A 16949-nucleotide genomic window follows, 5' to 3' on the forward strand; every position below is an offset into this window, starting at 1 on the left:
AATACTGTAATTAATTACAATCACTTCTGAAGCAGTTCCCAAAACATTTCACTCAGAAAATGAATGATTTTATCCGATTATTTTCGTCAGTTCTGTATACACAGAAGTCAAAAGACAAAAGCATAAAGTACTCAATAAGTACACCACATCAAGGCATACGTTCTTACAGTACATAAAACATACGAGGTCCGCATAGATGTGTTCATCTTTTGTTCCTCGATTAAAATTCGTGTTAAATCTTGCATGACACTTTAGTATAAAACTCCCTTCAGTTTAATATTGTCAACTGACCATTTTAGTAATATGGAAAAAACGATGTTTTATCTTTATATGACGTGTAGACTAAAATAAAGAAAAATCTTTATCATGGTCTGAAATGTCCACAAAATTTAGAAGTGAAGAACAGTGCATTACTCATAAATAAATACACAGTGAAACGATAATTTTATATCTTTACTCTTTAAAATCATTAATACATCATTAGAAACACTAGTTTTATGGAAATACTTGGAATATTCTATGATGTATTACACAGAATAGTCTTAACCCATTTAGTGATGCACAACACATGGTGTGTTTTATTTTTGTTGGTTGGTTTGTTCGTCTAGAATTAAGTACAAAGCTACATAATGAGCTATCTATGCTATGTTTACCATGGGTATCGAAAATCGGTTTTTTAGCAGTGTTAGTCCACAGTTTTATATCGCTGTGCCACTGGGTGGCATTATTTTTGATGATTTTGTTACCTTGTTCAAGATTGCGATACAGTTTCAAAACCAATAAACCAGATTGTTTATAATTTGACATCTGATCGCAATGCCATATTTATCTTTTGCTAGCAACCAAAAATCACTTGCGTGACGTTTTTAGGCTTACTGTTCTTAACTATGTAATGTTTTTTCACTTTCAGACATTCAATCAAGACTGTTACAATACAAAGCTAGATTGGCCGATAGAAAATGACATCACTAATGACACTTTGCATGCATCAAGGATGACAATGGCCAGAAGCAAAGCAGAACTGTTTAGTTTTGACTGGATAAACAATACATTACGTTTAAATATACACACTATACAAAACGCGGTAAAATTATTAAATGCTTTTTATACAATAGCTAATACTAGTTTTCTCTGCACATTAATGCCTGAAAATCATAAGCTTTCATCATGTTCAACAACTACCATACTTGTGGTCACATCAGTGATGCACAATTGTGTATAAGAACACCCATAGTTAGTGAAACAAAAACAGCTTTCTTTCAAAAGTAATTCTAATATCTAATTTCATAAAAAAAGTACAAAGAAACAAACACTATACAAAGCATATAATTCTAACAGAAACATGGTCTACTGTCTATTATCTTAGTGGCCTGGGGACTAAGTAGGCTTGACTTACGAGTCAAACCCAAACGTAATAGCTCTTTCAGCTATGAATGCATCAAGACATTGGTAAAGTGTAACCCAAGAGCTGGCAATGTTGTTGCCAATTGTTTGGTGTCCCCCTGGCGAGCATTTAAGAATCAATGATAGTATAAAAAAATAATTTTAGCAGTTTTGAAATAACGAACATGCATAATAAAATTATCTTAATAAAAAAAACTACACTATTAGAATTAAACTGACAGCAACATGAAATAAAGATGCATGTGCTTAGTACTGATAATTTTGTATTTCAATATCCATGTCTATTAAAAAAGAATACAAAAATTGTAAGATAATATACATATACATAAGCACAATGAAAATAGTTCAATATTTTTGTAATAAAACATTTATTTTGCCTCAACTTTGCTACTCTGTCATAAAATATAACCATCAACTATTTGGTCCAAGAAAAGTTTCACAAATAGAAACAAGATATATAAAAAGGTGTGTTAAAACTACCTCACATATACTAACTGAAGTATATGTATATATAAAAGGTGTGTTAAAACTACCTCACATATACTAACTAAAGTTTTAACAATTTAATATTCGTATTTTTAATCAACAACTAAGACTTCGTTTGAAGAAATGTTTACAAGCAATCTTTCATGTGACATACAAGACACCTAGATTTAAAAGACTATTTGAACAAAATTAATACAATTTACTCAGAAATATCAGTCACTTATGAAAAATTAAATATGCAACATACATTGTAACACAACTCAAAGAAGTTAGAAATTGTCCACGGATTACAGAATGGAAAGATTCTATTCAAATACATCATGGTTTAAATTTCTCCAAAGTACCCTTCCTTTTTACAATTGTTAATGAAATTTTAGTCTCAACACAACATTGAAAAACTTATTTCCTTTCAGAAAGTATTTGTTATAAAAAACAAACTTATACAAAATGTTTAGTATGTTTCCATGATGACTTATTTGTGCTTCAACCATTCACAATAACCAAACCCTGAAACTTTAGCATTAAAAACCTCCGAAAGACACAAGTCACCAAGAAATTAATTTTTTTAATAACTGAATATTCCTATAAATGCCTAAACATTTTTGATCTTGAGATCTAAAAAGGTAACAGAGTAGTATTTTATTATGATAGTTGTTTTGCAATCACAGTTATGAGTAAATCACCATCATACCAGAAAACTAAGTTGTCTTTTTCCTCATTACAATTGCTAAAAAACATTTGTTAGTGATTCTAATAAAAAAATATGGAATGCTTTTTATAGAATGAATGTATAAAATATCACAGCATATAATAAAAATATTTCGTATAAATGTGCATTTTTGGACGGAACAGCAAATTCACACTTATTATTAAAAAACAAAAGTGCTTGAGAAAAAAGAATTTAACTCTGAGGTAAAATACGTTCATCACAAAAATTACCGAGATTCACAAGGTGATTAAGTATGTATCGTATTTCAATATTCAAGTCGTTCATTCTAATTAAATCCTACTTGGTAATGTTCATACAAAATAAAACAATGTGAAATGGTTTGAGATAACTTCCATCTTCAACCTAATGAGAAGTCATCTGATTGTATGTTCTTCCAATTTATAAGCAAATGAAAGTTCATTATTATTAGTATTATTGTAGCCAAACTCAACTTAAAAGACAAGAAGGTGAAATAGCAGCATACATTTTTTAAAAACTAAATTAAATTTAAAAAAGACAATAAACTTAATTTCATTATTCATTTTTAAATAAATAGTAACAAAAAAGATATACTAATGTTAGTAATTTCATTACTATTGAATGTGTACATAAAGTAAAACCATCATTTTTCAATACAATGAATGCAGTAATTAGTATGCTCATTACATTACCTTGTCAATACACCTTTGTAAAATGAACAGGAATAACCTGTTGTGGAGACACAAATGTAGAGAACAACATTTTGAAAGTCTTCAGCCTTTCTTCTTCAGGTCTCTCTCTCTCACTGTCTGTCCATGTGTGTGTGTGTGTTGTCGTTCTTTGATAGTGTTCTGGTGGATTGTGGAGAGCATGTTATGATTGGTTGGATTATCACTGTTTCTGAGTTTTTGATTGGAGAAGAAATTTCTTGTACATTCTACCAATGGCAGCCACAGGTTACTCACCTCTTATCTCTCCTCCAACCAGAAACAGTGATAATCCAACCAATCATAACATGCTCTCCTAAAACCTACCAGGACACTGTAAAAGACCAACAACACACACACTAACCTGAAGACAAAAGGTGGAAGACATTCAAGACATCATCCTATACAGTTGTGTCTCCACAACTGACAGTTACCGTCCATTCTACAGTTTCATCATCAGTACTCTGTCTAAACAATGTATTAAAAAAAGTTACCTTGTCATTAAATATCATAAAATTAACTCAAGGAGAGGGAGGAAATAACAAAACATCCAATATGAAATGGCAAAAAAAAATATAAAATATAAATCCAAAACATATAATACTGTACAGGAAACACAATAAACAATACACATTTCATACACAAAATCTGTAATCTTTACTAGGTTACAGGATGCAATGTTAGGCTTAAAAACTCACTTGCAAAAGTGAGTTAGTAGTTAGTTAGTTAGCATAAAACCTTCAAACCTGTAAAGACATTAATTGTTTGAATTACAAATCGTATCTTAACAGTCAGATTTTGTCAATAAATGTAAAACCTTATTTTGTTTTCAAACAACTTAGCAATAAAACAAAACTTCTAAGCAGTTCAACAGATTATAACCTCAGTTTACATAAAAATTATTTGAATCACTAGATGAACTGTGATTTTTAAAATTTCAAGTATACTTTTGACAAGTTTTGTAACTAATAATAAAAATATTTACTTGCTCTAGTACGTCAAGTAGTAGTACTACTAATACTACTAAATGTTTAAGTAAGAGTTTCAGCTAAAACCTTAATTACTTTAAGTTGGAAAAACTGATAATTTATACTAAGTGTAGTCTTTCGTGAACATGATTTGAAATAATATTACGCAAAATGAAACAAACCTTTTTGCAAATAATATGCATGTGTGATTAAGATTATATATAAACAAAATCAATTTTAAACAAACTACACTAAAACAATACTATAAAACAATGTCATTGCTTCATATCTTTACAGAACTTTTGGCAATGAACATTAAATGCAAAACTATTGTGTATAATACTCCTAAGAGGCTATATTACATGTTAATATACTCTAACTTTTTATCAGGTCACAAGACAATCAATATGACTGAAGATGGATGAAAAAGGAGGCAACAGCAACAGTAAAAACAACAGGAAACAGAGATGCCTCTTTTGACACAGCAGCTGAAAGCAGACTTAGTCCACAGGCAGGAGGACATATCACATTCACCGTTTCTAAACGTGGGAAGGAAAAGAAAATTACTTTTATTAAACAATTATTTTGACAGTACTTTAATATATACATCTGATTAAATGGAAATACAGAAAGTGAAAACAACAAATCAGTTTTCACAATCTAAGCACAACTGCAACTAAGGTTGAGAAATATCTCAGAATTTAGTTGGTTTATAGCATTGTCTTTTTCTAATTTTATGAAAAATTATTTTAATATGATACTAAGCAAGTAAAACAACACCCACATTATAATTTTTAAAACAGAAACTAATATCTTAAAATCAATTATCTTAAGTGTATGGTCTTTAAAATAAGCATGAAATCCCTATTAAATAAGACTTAAAAATAATAATACATAGATAATTACTGCAGGCATTATTTTATCAAATTATAAATCCCTATCTGACTCCAAAAAATGTAATTCTAAGTAACAGCATGGAGCCAAAATATGGTTTTGTAATTCAAGTAAATACACGTAATGCCTATAATATCTTCAGACCTTGCTACCTTTTTTTTTTTTTTTTTTTTAATAATCTCATTTGCAATATTTTAAGTTCCCAATTTTCTTTTATTGTCATTTATCTATTTTGTTGGTATTTTTTATGGCAAAGAATTTGATATGGTAGCTAGCTTTATTCACTGTAATCATAATAATCATAGCTAGTAACTAAATGATACAGTTCATGATGATTTACTATAGCTATTGACTACTTGATCACATCAGTTCAAGATGTAAAATGTTAAGCTGAAGAATATGTAAGATTTGTTTGAGAATACAAGTAAGCATTTATAGTTTCTGTGTAACTATATCCTCTATATATAATACATAGCAATTAGAAAATATATTCCTAAGGCCTCCATTAAATACACAAAATATCAGCAGTAGAAAAGAAGCATTTTCAAATTAAATTTGTCCAAAATGTCATTGTAGCTAAACCTCTCTCTCTGACAGTAGTAATTCTACAAATATGTCTAACATAATATTATACTGTTTTGTTTTTTAACTCCTTCACGTCTTACACAATATAGTAGATGACTTTAAAAGACACCAACTGTATAACATATAAAGCAATGAGTATACAGATTTTACAATCATCTAATATTGGCTCTGTTTAATATTTAGTTTTCTTACAAATATCTGGTGTTCCTTTAAAAATCTTAACTTTCAGAGTTAATGATAACATCATTTCACTAAAATTAAAATGTTTTTTGTTTTTTACACAAGACACAGAAGAAACAATTTGAGTTTTCAACACCCCTATGGCATTTATTTAGTATTCTACAAAAGTTTTGATTCAACATAATAAGCCATTTTTGTTTTAGAATGTCAAAAGAAAGAAAATGAACAACTGGACAGCTTTTGGATGACTTTAAATTCATTTTAATCATAATCAGATGTTTAAATATTATTAAAAACCTACCAATGAGCTGAATATCCATCTGGTCTGACCCTAGTTTGTTGATTGCCTTGCAGGTGTAATTTCCATACTGTTTTTTCTCAATGGTTATTACTCGCAGTGTAGAGTCTGTAAATTCATCTGCCGTGGCAAAGATGGAAATCTGGTAATGTTGGTTGTCATTTAACTGATATCCATCTTTTATCCAAATGACAGAGGGTGAAGGAAATGCTTCTACATGGCACTGAAGATCCATGTCATATTGTAAAGCTTGTCCATAACGTGGTCTATCTACTGTTACAACAGGAGCAACTGGGGAAAAATAAACACATGATTTTTTAAAATGGTCTTCAAAAGAAGTATACAAAATATTTATATAATTAAAGAGAAACAACAAAGTGTCTACTGCATAATTGTCATTATGTTTCTCATTAGTCAAAATTATTTAATTTTTTATTTGCACTAAAAGTGTTAATCGAGAACATACTTGATCAATTCTTATAATACATCAAGCAGGTATATTCACTTTGACATCTATGGTCATTTGATGTGACAAACATATTTACCATTTGTCTTCACATAATCCTTTCCTTCCAGTACAATAATCACATTTACCCACATGGATTTATAAAAGACTAGAAAGATCAAATTCCCAATCTACTTTTTTTTGGCAGATAACTGACAGTTTTCAGGAACCAGCCCAATAAGTTTTATGCATAAAAATGGTTTAAAAAACTTTATCAGCATTTCTAAAATGTCTGTCATTGTAATACAAGTTTGTTTGTTTTTACAATAACAAAACATTTAAGTGTACAAGGTGCAAACATCCATTCTACACAACTCCTAATTTTGGGCACATGCATATGCTAATATATGAAAACTACTTCAGTAATAACAAAAATGAAGATACAGATGATTAAAAGAACTAACATCAATTCCACAAGACTATTTATTACATATCTGTATCATTAAAGCACAGAAACACTTACTTTGGTTTGGTGTTTTATGGCACAAAGCAGCTGGGTAAATGGCACAGACAGCCTAGCTGCTTTGTGCCATAAAACACCAAACCAAAGTAAGTGTTTCTATGCTTTAATAATACAATTAGGTAATAAAGTACTGACAATGATAAAAATACACAACAGTATACGAACAACCAAATTTATTGCATGTGACTTCTATTAAATGTGTTTATGTGCTATACTTGTACAACCACTGGTAATAATAAAAATATACATCTGGAACACAGAAAGTAAGATAAATATATTGATAACAGAAGAATATAACATTAATATTACTAATTTATTTGCCCAGTTATCGAGAGCAACATTAAATAATGTTTCAGACCATGTAATACATTATCAACCAACAACAGCAAAAAAATTCATGTAAATAATTAGAAGAAAAACAGTAACAAAACACTGATCTATGAAAAGACTATCACACATACACACTAATGCTTTTCAATATCCTAACAAAAACGTCTTGTTAGATGTGGACGCGCTATATTAAAAAGCGAAAAACGTCAGTTTCATTTAAATTCAGAAACTAAGTCAGATTTTTAACAATATTATTAACAAACATTTCTGAAACATAACCAGCTTTCACATGAAAAGAAAATTTCAACATTTTAAAAGTTTTACCTCAGGTGCCTACGGTCATGCAAATTAAATGTGGTATTAAACTTTATTAATAGATAGAATTACTTAAAATAATTATAATTACTGCATCACACTCGCAAAGTAAATATTTTGTTGAATAGTTATACAACCACAATGATGTACATACACTCTACTTCTACGCCCACGTTTCTTCTAGCACCCCTTCCAACTCCATTATCTGCAACACAATAGTAGGTGCCACGATCATCTTTGGTGATACCATGAATAGTCAGAACATTACCCCTGTACACAGCACCTCCTGTTGGAAGCAGATCATTGTTCTCCCTTCTCCAAGAAATACGGGGTTTTGGGAACCCAGAGGCATAACAATGCAGAGATACAGTGGCCCCGCTACTTGTGATGACAGATCGCGTACTGTTGTCCGCTATCACGGGAGGAACTAGAAAATAAGTGAAATAAATAAAGTTAAAATAGAATAGGTTGCTTGTAGCTTTTTTTCCTGTCAACTGAGAATAACCCAAGAAAGAAGAAGAGGAAAAAAGCTAACACAGGAAGTTAATGAGAAGTGATATTATTGTAACACAAGAGAACAGAAAAGTCATATTTCATGCTGAAAATATACACGAGAGCCGTGGCTTCTCAAAATGTGAAGCACTTCCAACTTACTTCTTACAAGCATACGGACATCAGCAGTAATCTTGCTAGTTGATCCAATGATCACCTGGCATTGGTAAAGTCCAGCATCTATTTCCTGGATCTTTGTAATCTAGATAAACATAGAGTGAAAACTGTACAACATTATACCACAAATGAAAAAGGATTCAGCAGTGTCAGCTTGAGTTTCAAAATAGAACAATATACACATTATTAACAACAATCTGGAAGTATTTCCTAAATTCATCATTTTTACCCAAAATGAATTCTGCAAATTCAGTTTCAATGTTGTTCAACATGTCTATTTGCTTTTTTGTTGTTGCAGATTTTTGTTTACACACAGCTTTCAAACAATATTTAATATATTTTTTACCACAGCTTTTAAAAATGTATTCAAATGAAAATACTAAGTGTATTTCTGTAACTGCTAACACATCACTACGCATGGTATATTTTTGTTAAAACAATACCTTTGACTTTTTAATTTATAGCTTTATTCTGATTGGTTGCAATCACTCCGTACTTTAAGGGAAAAAAAAGGTAATACTGCTATTTGTTTTGTTTTCTATCAAGCTTTCTCTTTAGAAATAGTACCTAACAAAAAGTACAAAATATAACATTATGAGGCTCAAACCTGCAGTGTATAAGTTTTGCTTGCTTCATCATGACGAATAGAGTATCTTGGATCTGGAACAATCAGGGTGCTGTCTTTTGCTATGAAAAGATTGTTTGATGGATTCTCATAGTTTATCTTTGTCCACAATACCTACATTGTTTAAAATAAAAACCACTATGAGAAGGTCCTTGGCCCTTTCCTGCCATGTCATGAGGTTTTACAGTTACATTCAAAATTAAACTAAACAATGTCTGTAAATGAAATTAGAATGCATTTTACAACTCAAAATAAACCTTTTAAAAAAATACTTACATTTTAGTTTTTGTTGCCATGCAACTTATGGTTTCTGTAACCTGAAAGCTACTAAACATATCTTACATCTAATGTCTAGACATGATAAAGTTTATTGCACTGTTTAAAATTTAAAATTCCTTAGGGTCAATTCCTAGGGAAAAAAATATTTACCTAACCCAACAGAAGCCACATCCACCATGTAAACTTAGACTTGAGATCTGCAAAACATACTTATCTGACATACACTTACAACTACATTTAAGACCTTACTTTAAATTACTTTCTTCCAATATTTATTTTCAAACTGACATCAGCATCAATATCAAACCACTCAGCATTTATGTCACTTCTGTCCTTATCAGGACTTGGACGATATTAGTTAGACAGTTAAATTGTATTCAAGTTCTATTTTAATATTTTAGTTAATTAAAATGTCAGGTTTTAAGATGCATACTTGAAAGGTTTAATAATACTTAATATTACCCAAACTTTACCTCAGTTAGTACGGCTTAAAAGTGGTGCACATGTGCAAAAACATTCTGCCAAAGGCTAAACTAGCTCCATCAATAATACCAAAATATTTCTTGCAATTGCCTGTTAACATGTGTCAAGAAGAAATACTGAAGAGCATGAAAGAATAAAATACATGTAAAAAGACATGATACAGTTGGTCAGTCAGCCAACTAGTCATGCTCAGTTTCTCCAAATTTAACGAGTGACTCTAGTTCCACTTTTCTCATATAATACTTCCTTTTTTGACAACTGTTTTTTATTTTAGTTGAACTGAATTGCTACCCTAGGAATTTTTCTGATATATAAAAACCTGTCAAAGATGGAGTCCCAGGACCAAATCAAGCATGACATTGTGTGTGACATCACAACATTATGAGGTCAGGTTCGGTAAGATCTGAACAGGAGAGCCAGGAATACTCCCATAATTGAAGACATGAAAGTACATCTTCACTCCATTGATGCTTGCTCAAAATCAATCAGTGCAGATCCATACTTGAGAATTATTATGGAAAAGCCTTTGTTAAAAACAGACTGTAGGGAAGACAATGATTTTTCCTCAAAAGAACAGGTGTGCATGCAATTACATGGTCAACATATGTTTTAATCTTTCATCCAAATACACCAATATGTAGCATGTTTATTCACTTCTATGTAATGGATTCAGAAACACTGTTTAGCATGTTGTCTTTTCTTTATTTCTTTTGTGTATTGCCAGTTTCAGACAGAATAGTTTTAGTTTCAAGTGATTTTCTTTAGTTTTTTTATGGGCCTTTAAGCTAGTTATGAATCTGAAAATCTTTTTGGATAATTCAATAAACAATTAAAAAAGGTATACACTACTTAATTTCATTACACTAATATATGGGTGATAACAGCTATACTTAGTTAATGTGGTATGTAACTACAATTTTAAATATTTACCTTAAAACAAATATCTGTAGCCTTAAATAAAATCTTTAGTTTTCCAAAGATACACTACACAAACTCAGAGTTGTGATATGTACCACAAAATGCTATCATTCTACCTAAAAGTTATACCCAGTAGACCTGCTCATAGATATAGGGTTAAAGTGTGTAATGTTTCAAACACATTTCCATTAAATTCACAAAATCATATTCGCTTGTCATTTCCATGACTACATGCATTCAACTGAATGAATAACATCTTAATTTGACAAAACACTTAAACTTTATAACCTTTAACACGTCTTTCAGTAGGAATATTTTATGTTAAATTTACTATTCAATATGCATAACGTAATCAACTAAATAATAAATGTACTAAAAAAGGACAACTTACAGCACTGAATTAGACAGAGTTTATAGGTGTATTTCAGCAAACCATTTTGTATCACATCCAAGTTATTTCTTGGGGGGAGGGGGGAGAAGCACTGATAATAGTCTAGATAATTAGACTAGGTACATAATTTATATTTAATCAAACTATATCTAAACAGTGATATGATATTAGCATATTTAATTTGAAAACCTGACTTATACTTTATTAGGCAAATACAATATTAATAAATTTATTATATCAAATAAACTATAAATCTGTACATGCATAAAGTTAAATAACATATTTATTAAATAGTAAACTTTCTTTTTTATTTCATCAGCATATTGGAGACAAAGTTTGTAATTTATCTTGTTACTGCTAATCCAAAGCTGGTAAAAAGTTTACCAAATTTAACTAAGTGTATCATATTTGATTAGTATTTTTAAACAAACATGCACAGAGCACCAGAAGCAATTCTAAAAATTTAGACGTGCAGTTCTCGGATATGAATTTGTGTAATTCCTATGGATATCACATTAATGAATGTTTGATAAAATCATTACAACTTATAACGAAATAAACTGTTTCTACATGATAAATGATATGCTTTATCAGCTATTTTCTGGTTAAAAATAATTCAACAACTGTGTTTCCTTTTATCAGCTGTTAGATATTTATATCAACAGTACACAAGTCTGTATGTATGATATGATTAAAATACTTACAGGATAATTTGATGCATACTGAACAGAGCACTGCAGGTCAACATTATCTCCTATGTTAACTACTCTCTCTTTAGAGATGTAGGAAATAACTGGGTTCTGTTGAGCATTAGCTGTAAGAAAATCAGGTATCATTAAATACATTAATAATATGAACAATATAAAAGTACAGATATACAGTATAACCAGAAACCTTTAACGATTAAAATCACAAGAAATAATTAAATTCAGAATATTTTATTCATGTCATTAAACATATTTATAAAAAAGTAGAATACTCAAATTACAAACAACAAAAAAACATAATAAATATACCATTCATACATTATTTATCCCATTTGTGAAATACAACATGTTACTAGAGTTTTAGTTTCTAACCATGTAAGGAATAACAATTTATACTTTTCTTATACCAAATTTGTAATCTGAAACATACATGTAATAACCCAAATAATGTATTTAGCTAAACAAAACTTTTACATTCATCCATACTGAAAATAAGTTTATCAGATTATTTTTAAACCATTAACCCACTAAAGCACTACAATTCAGGTGATTAATACCTAAATTTATCTTAAGCAGAAATAATTAGCTATATATTATTACTTCAATTCATAGAATGTCATGTTATGAAATATCTAAGAACTTCAACCCTGTATCTATTAAGTAAATATTATTAGAAATTTAGTTTGGTTTTTTTTTTCAATTTCACACCAAGCTACACAAGGGCTATCTGTGCCAGCTGTCCATAATTTAGCAGTGCAAGACTAGAGAGAAGGTAACTAGTCATCACTACCCACTGCCAACTCTTAGGCTACTCTTTTACCAATGAATAGTGGGATTGACCATCACATTATAGCTCCCCCACAGCTGAAAGAGCAAGCATATTTGGTGTGATGGGGATTCGAAATCACGACCCTTGGATTATGAGTCAAGGGCCTTAACTACCTGGCCATGCTGGGTCATTTAGTTTAAACATTGAGTACATATATCTCAAGTAACTGTACTATGCTTCCATTATTAACAAAATTAGCCAATCAACATACTCAAACAAAACCTGTAGCAACCCCTATAAATGTAGATAAACAAAAGGAACTTAATTTTACAAATAAGGTCAAGTATCACTACAATTTGTAAACACGGAAAGTACAATATCTAAATATATTAATATAAAGTTTAGGTCAATATACACTTTCACAGTTGACTGATTAAGGTAAAGGATGTACTGCTTTTCAACAGTCAAGGTTTCCTGAACATTTTGAAAAACACAAAGTTGACCATGACTAAACTTAGTAATGGTCACTGAACTGTAACATTCATTCTTGGACAGTGAGCATGAACTCATGTCCATTTCAAAGTGATATCCCAAGTTAATAAAAATAATAAAATCTACAATCTTTAAAATGATATAACAAATTACAAACAATTCCTTACAACATGCAAGAAGTTTTTATGAGTACAAGATTTTCACAGTACTTTTATATTCACAAGTATATGTCTAATAACACAAATAACTATGCAAGTAGACTTATTTTTTTAAAAGCCACAAAACATAGGTATTGACTTCAAATAGGAAAAGAAAAAAAATAGAACTTATCATTGAAGTCATATTCCACTAATTTATAGAAATAAAACATTTGTTCTCATGTGCAAAACTGAATTATAGCAACCTCATTAATTAACACTCCTACGAAAAGTGGGGCCTAATAGGCCCAGAGCAACTTGAAAGGTTATTAATATTAGGCTAATAAATTTGTATTTAAATGAAATTGCCATTTCATTTAATGAAATGAAATCAAATTTTTTCATTTCATTTCATTAAATGTACACATTTAATCACATTAAACCTTATTTAATGAAATGAAATCAAATGAAATGGAAATTTCATTTAAATACAAATTTATTAGCCTAATATTAATAACCTTTCAAGTTGCTCTGAGGCCTATTAGGCCCCACTTTTCGTAGGAGTGTTATACACTTCCAATAATATACTACCTGAAACAAAGTAAATCAAACCAGTTCTCTAAGTCAGTTACAGATAAAATTTGTCTTTGTACTTGAGACATCACAATTACATATTGAACATCACAAATATAATACAGGTTAACTCAAGTAAAATTAAAGGTCCTGTCTAATTATCATTCCTACTCATGGTCCAGAATTAGGGCCCCAAAATTTTTTAATCACACTTGGACCTTGCATAACCCTACATTAGGGTCTATAATTTATTGGTATCAATTTGTGTTATTCCTACTTCAAAGAACTAGTCACATATTAGGGCCTTGTACCTTTTTTTCAAATAAAAATGATGGCAAACAATCATATTGAAGGCCCAAAGTCTGTGCTAAAATCTACACCTGGCACTCCATCAGTACAAAGATGCTAATAATTTAATTCTGAAGTCAAGATGATTATAGCAAATACATGTGCCACATTTTTCATTTCTTGTGTTGTATTTGTTTTTTTTAAATATTTATTTCTTATGTACATATTCCTATTGCAATTACAAATATTGTTTGTTTTCTACCTCTAGATTACTGATAATGGAATAACGATGGTTTTGAAAAGTTTGATAAATGCTTCCTATTGCCACATTTGTCTTGCTTTATCGCTAAGTTACGTTTTCAAAAAAAAAAAAAAAGAGTCAATTACTCGTGTTTTCTTACAACGATAAGGAAATGATTGTCTGGAAACCTACAAGATGACTGAAAAATTGCACTGCAAAACAGAAAAATCTTGACAGCTACATTTTAACAGAATACAAAGACCTGTCATTAACACTGAAGTTTCTCCAATTCAAATTCATTAATAGAAACCTTCAAAACTTAAGAGCATACCACTCTTGTCAAAAGCACTTATTTGAAGAAAAACTTAGTAGGAAATGCTGACATAAGTATCATTTCTCATTTAAGCTGAATTCATCTCTCACTTTGCATCATGAGTGGACTTCAACTAAAATATTGAGAACAAAATTGTTAGACATGAACAAACAAAGAATATTAAATAAAGGAAATTTTCTAACACAATTCACAGCAAGATCTCCCCCAATCATCTCTAACAACACAGCAATGTAACACTTAATCCCCAAATTGGCCTGAATGATGTTAGGAAACCCAATTTCAGACCAAAAATTTTTCCCATTATAAATATCATTTGCAGACTTCCCATTGTCCACATCTCATCTACATATACATGTGTAGAGACTGTAAGGCCTCCTATAATGGTGAAACCAAATGTTGCATTAAAGTACAAGAATATTAACACACTGGCACACTTACAAGAACTGGAATAAAGATTACAATCTCTTCTAACTCTTTGTTATCTATCAGAACAATTCATAAACAAGATAACCAATTTCTCTTTCCAGCTATTAAATTCTCTCAACAGCCAAACAAGGTACTGAATTTCTTATAAAAGAAACATTACACATAAGACTCTTCTGTCGCTAAATAAGTCTTCATACAAATTATTTAACTGTTTCATTTGTGCCAATTTCTTCATTTTTTATGTTATACTTGTATATTCAAATTATTTACTTAGTATGTATATATTTCTGTTACGATTACAAATATTGTTTGTGCCGTACCTCTGTATTACTGCAGATGAAATTACAACGATTCCAAATCATTTAATATACACTCCCTAATATCACATTCACATTTTGCTTTATCAAGTTATGTTTTAATAAATGAGTCAATTACTAGTATAACTTCATTTATATTAAAACAGCCAACAGTGGGGCAACTTAAGATTTCTCTTTTAATAAGGCTACTGGAAACCACATACAACTCAAACACTGTATTACAGGGCTTAAAAAGACAAACGTACAATAAAATACATTAATAATAATGTTTTACAACAGCCACTTACACTTACAGTAGTACATTTCCAAAACTGTCTCTCTGCTGGGCAAAGACATTAATACGCTATTGTTAAAATATCAAAACAATGAAAATCATTATGCAGGGTAAACTTAAACTGTTATTCTGCCTATCACTATCTGCAAGTCCACAAAAAACCCAGTCAAGTGACAACCCTAGCCGTAAAAATTTTCTTGCGTTGAATTTGGATACAGCAGTAGCATTTTTTTGCGTGGAAGTATGCGAAAAGTACAACTATTAGTATTACCGTGTTAATGGGAAGTGTTGCAATACAGATAATGTTACAAACACAGTTCGTAAACCTATATCATAAAGTACCCGAAGGCTAAACCCAAAAAGATTACTTGAATTTGTCAACTACCTGTTTTAACTGCCAGTACTACTATTACCACTTCACACTTATGGTTAATGTTTAAACATTTGGTCTTAAAGTTACGTTAATATTACTTAGGCCTAAAATTTGCCTTCAAAGTACCTTGTTACTTAGTTACTCATTTATTACTCATTTCTAACCTTGGTGTTATTATTATTGTTGTTACATCTTCGATAACAAATTTATCTATATTTTAAATTATCAGTAACATAAATAACGTTATTACCTGTCAACGAATAAGTCAAAATAGCAAAGACAAATATACTGCTGAAATCTGACATTCTACAAATTATTATATCATATATAAAAATACACTAGAAACGTTATAAACGATTTTTTAAATCTACGCCGGGACTATTTAAAATATGTTAACTAACAACTACTACTCTCAGTGTGTTAATCCGCTAAATAAATAAATATGAGTATATTTCAACTTTTAGTTAATTGTACTTATTCTTGTTTATTAAAAATAACATATGACAAAATGACGAGCCTAATTTCTTACATTGGCTGGATGAAATGTTGCAAAAATCTTAAAAATAATGCGCGGATGAACTTTTACAACACCCCCAGTTATTATTCACTTGCACTGAAAGACCAGTTGTTGCACATTTCCTGTCAAAAAAAAAAAAAAAATGGCGCTTTGTATATCAGAACGGATGGTATGAAAATTTACACTTTTATTGTATGGAGAGAACAACGTTTCGACCTTCTTAGGTCATCTTCAGTTTGTGGAAGAGATAGTTTGGAAGTGACCGTTTCTGGACACATTTATTAGGGACCAAAGTATAAACGAGTACGAGATG

At 30.2% G+C, this 16949-nt stretch overlaps 1 protein-coding gene across 1 annotated transcript; it reads right to left on the reverse strand.

The window, feature by feature from the left end:
• Positions 1 to 4509: 4509 nt before the first annotated feature.
• On the reverse strand, positions 4510 to 16505 carry LOC143236892 (lachesin-like). Its single transcript, XM_076475553.1, has 7 exons — positions 16370 to 16505; positions 11893 to 12002; positions 9100 to 9231; positions 8478 to 8577; positions 7978 to 8250; positions 6214 to 6501; positions 4510 to 4792 (listed from the first exon to the last, which is right to left on the reverse strand). Exons 1-7 carry the CDS (start codon positions 16422 to 16424, stop codon positions 4656 to 4658), a joined length of 1095 nt encoding a protein of 364 aa, XP_076331668.1. The 5' UTR covers positions 16425 to 16505; the 3' UTR covers positions 4510 to 4655.
• Between the last annotated feature and the right edge of the window lie 444 nt (positions 16506 to 16949).

This window comes from Tachypleus tridentatus, chromosome 13, assembly GCF_004210375.1.
Source record: "Tachypleus tridentatus isolate NWPU-2018 chromosome 13, ASM421037v1, whole genome shotgun sequence".
NCBI classification, from domain to species: domain Eukaryota; kingdom Metazoa; phylum Arthropoda; class Merostomata; order Xiphosura; family Limulidae; genus Tachypleus; species Tachypleus tridentatus.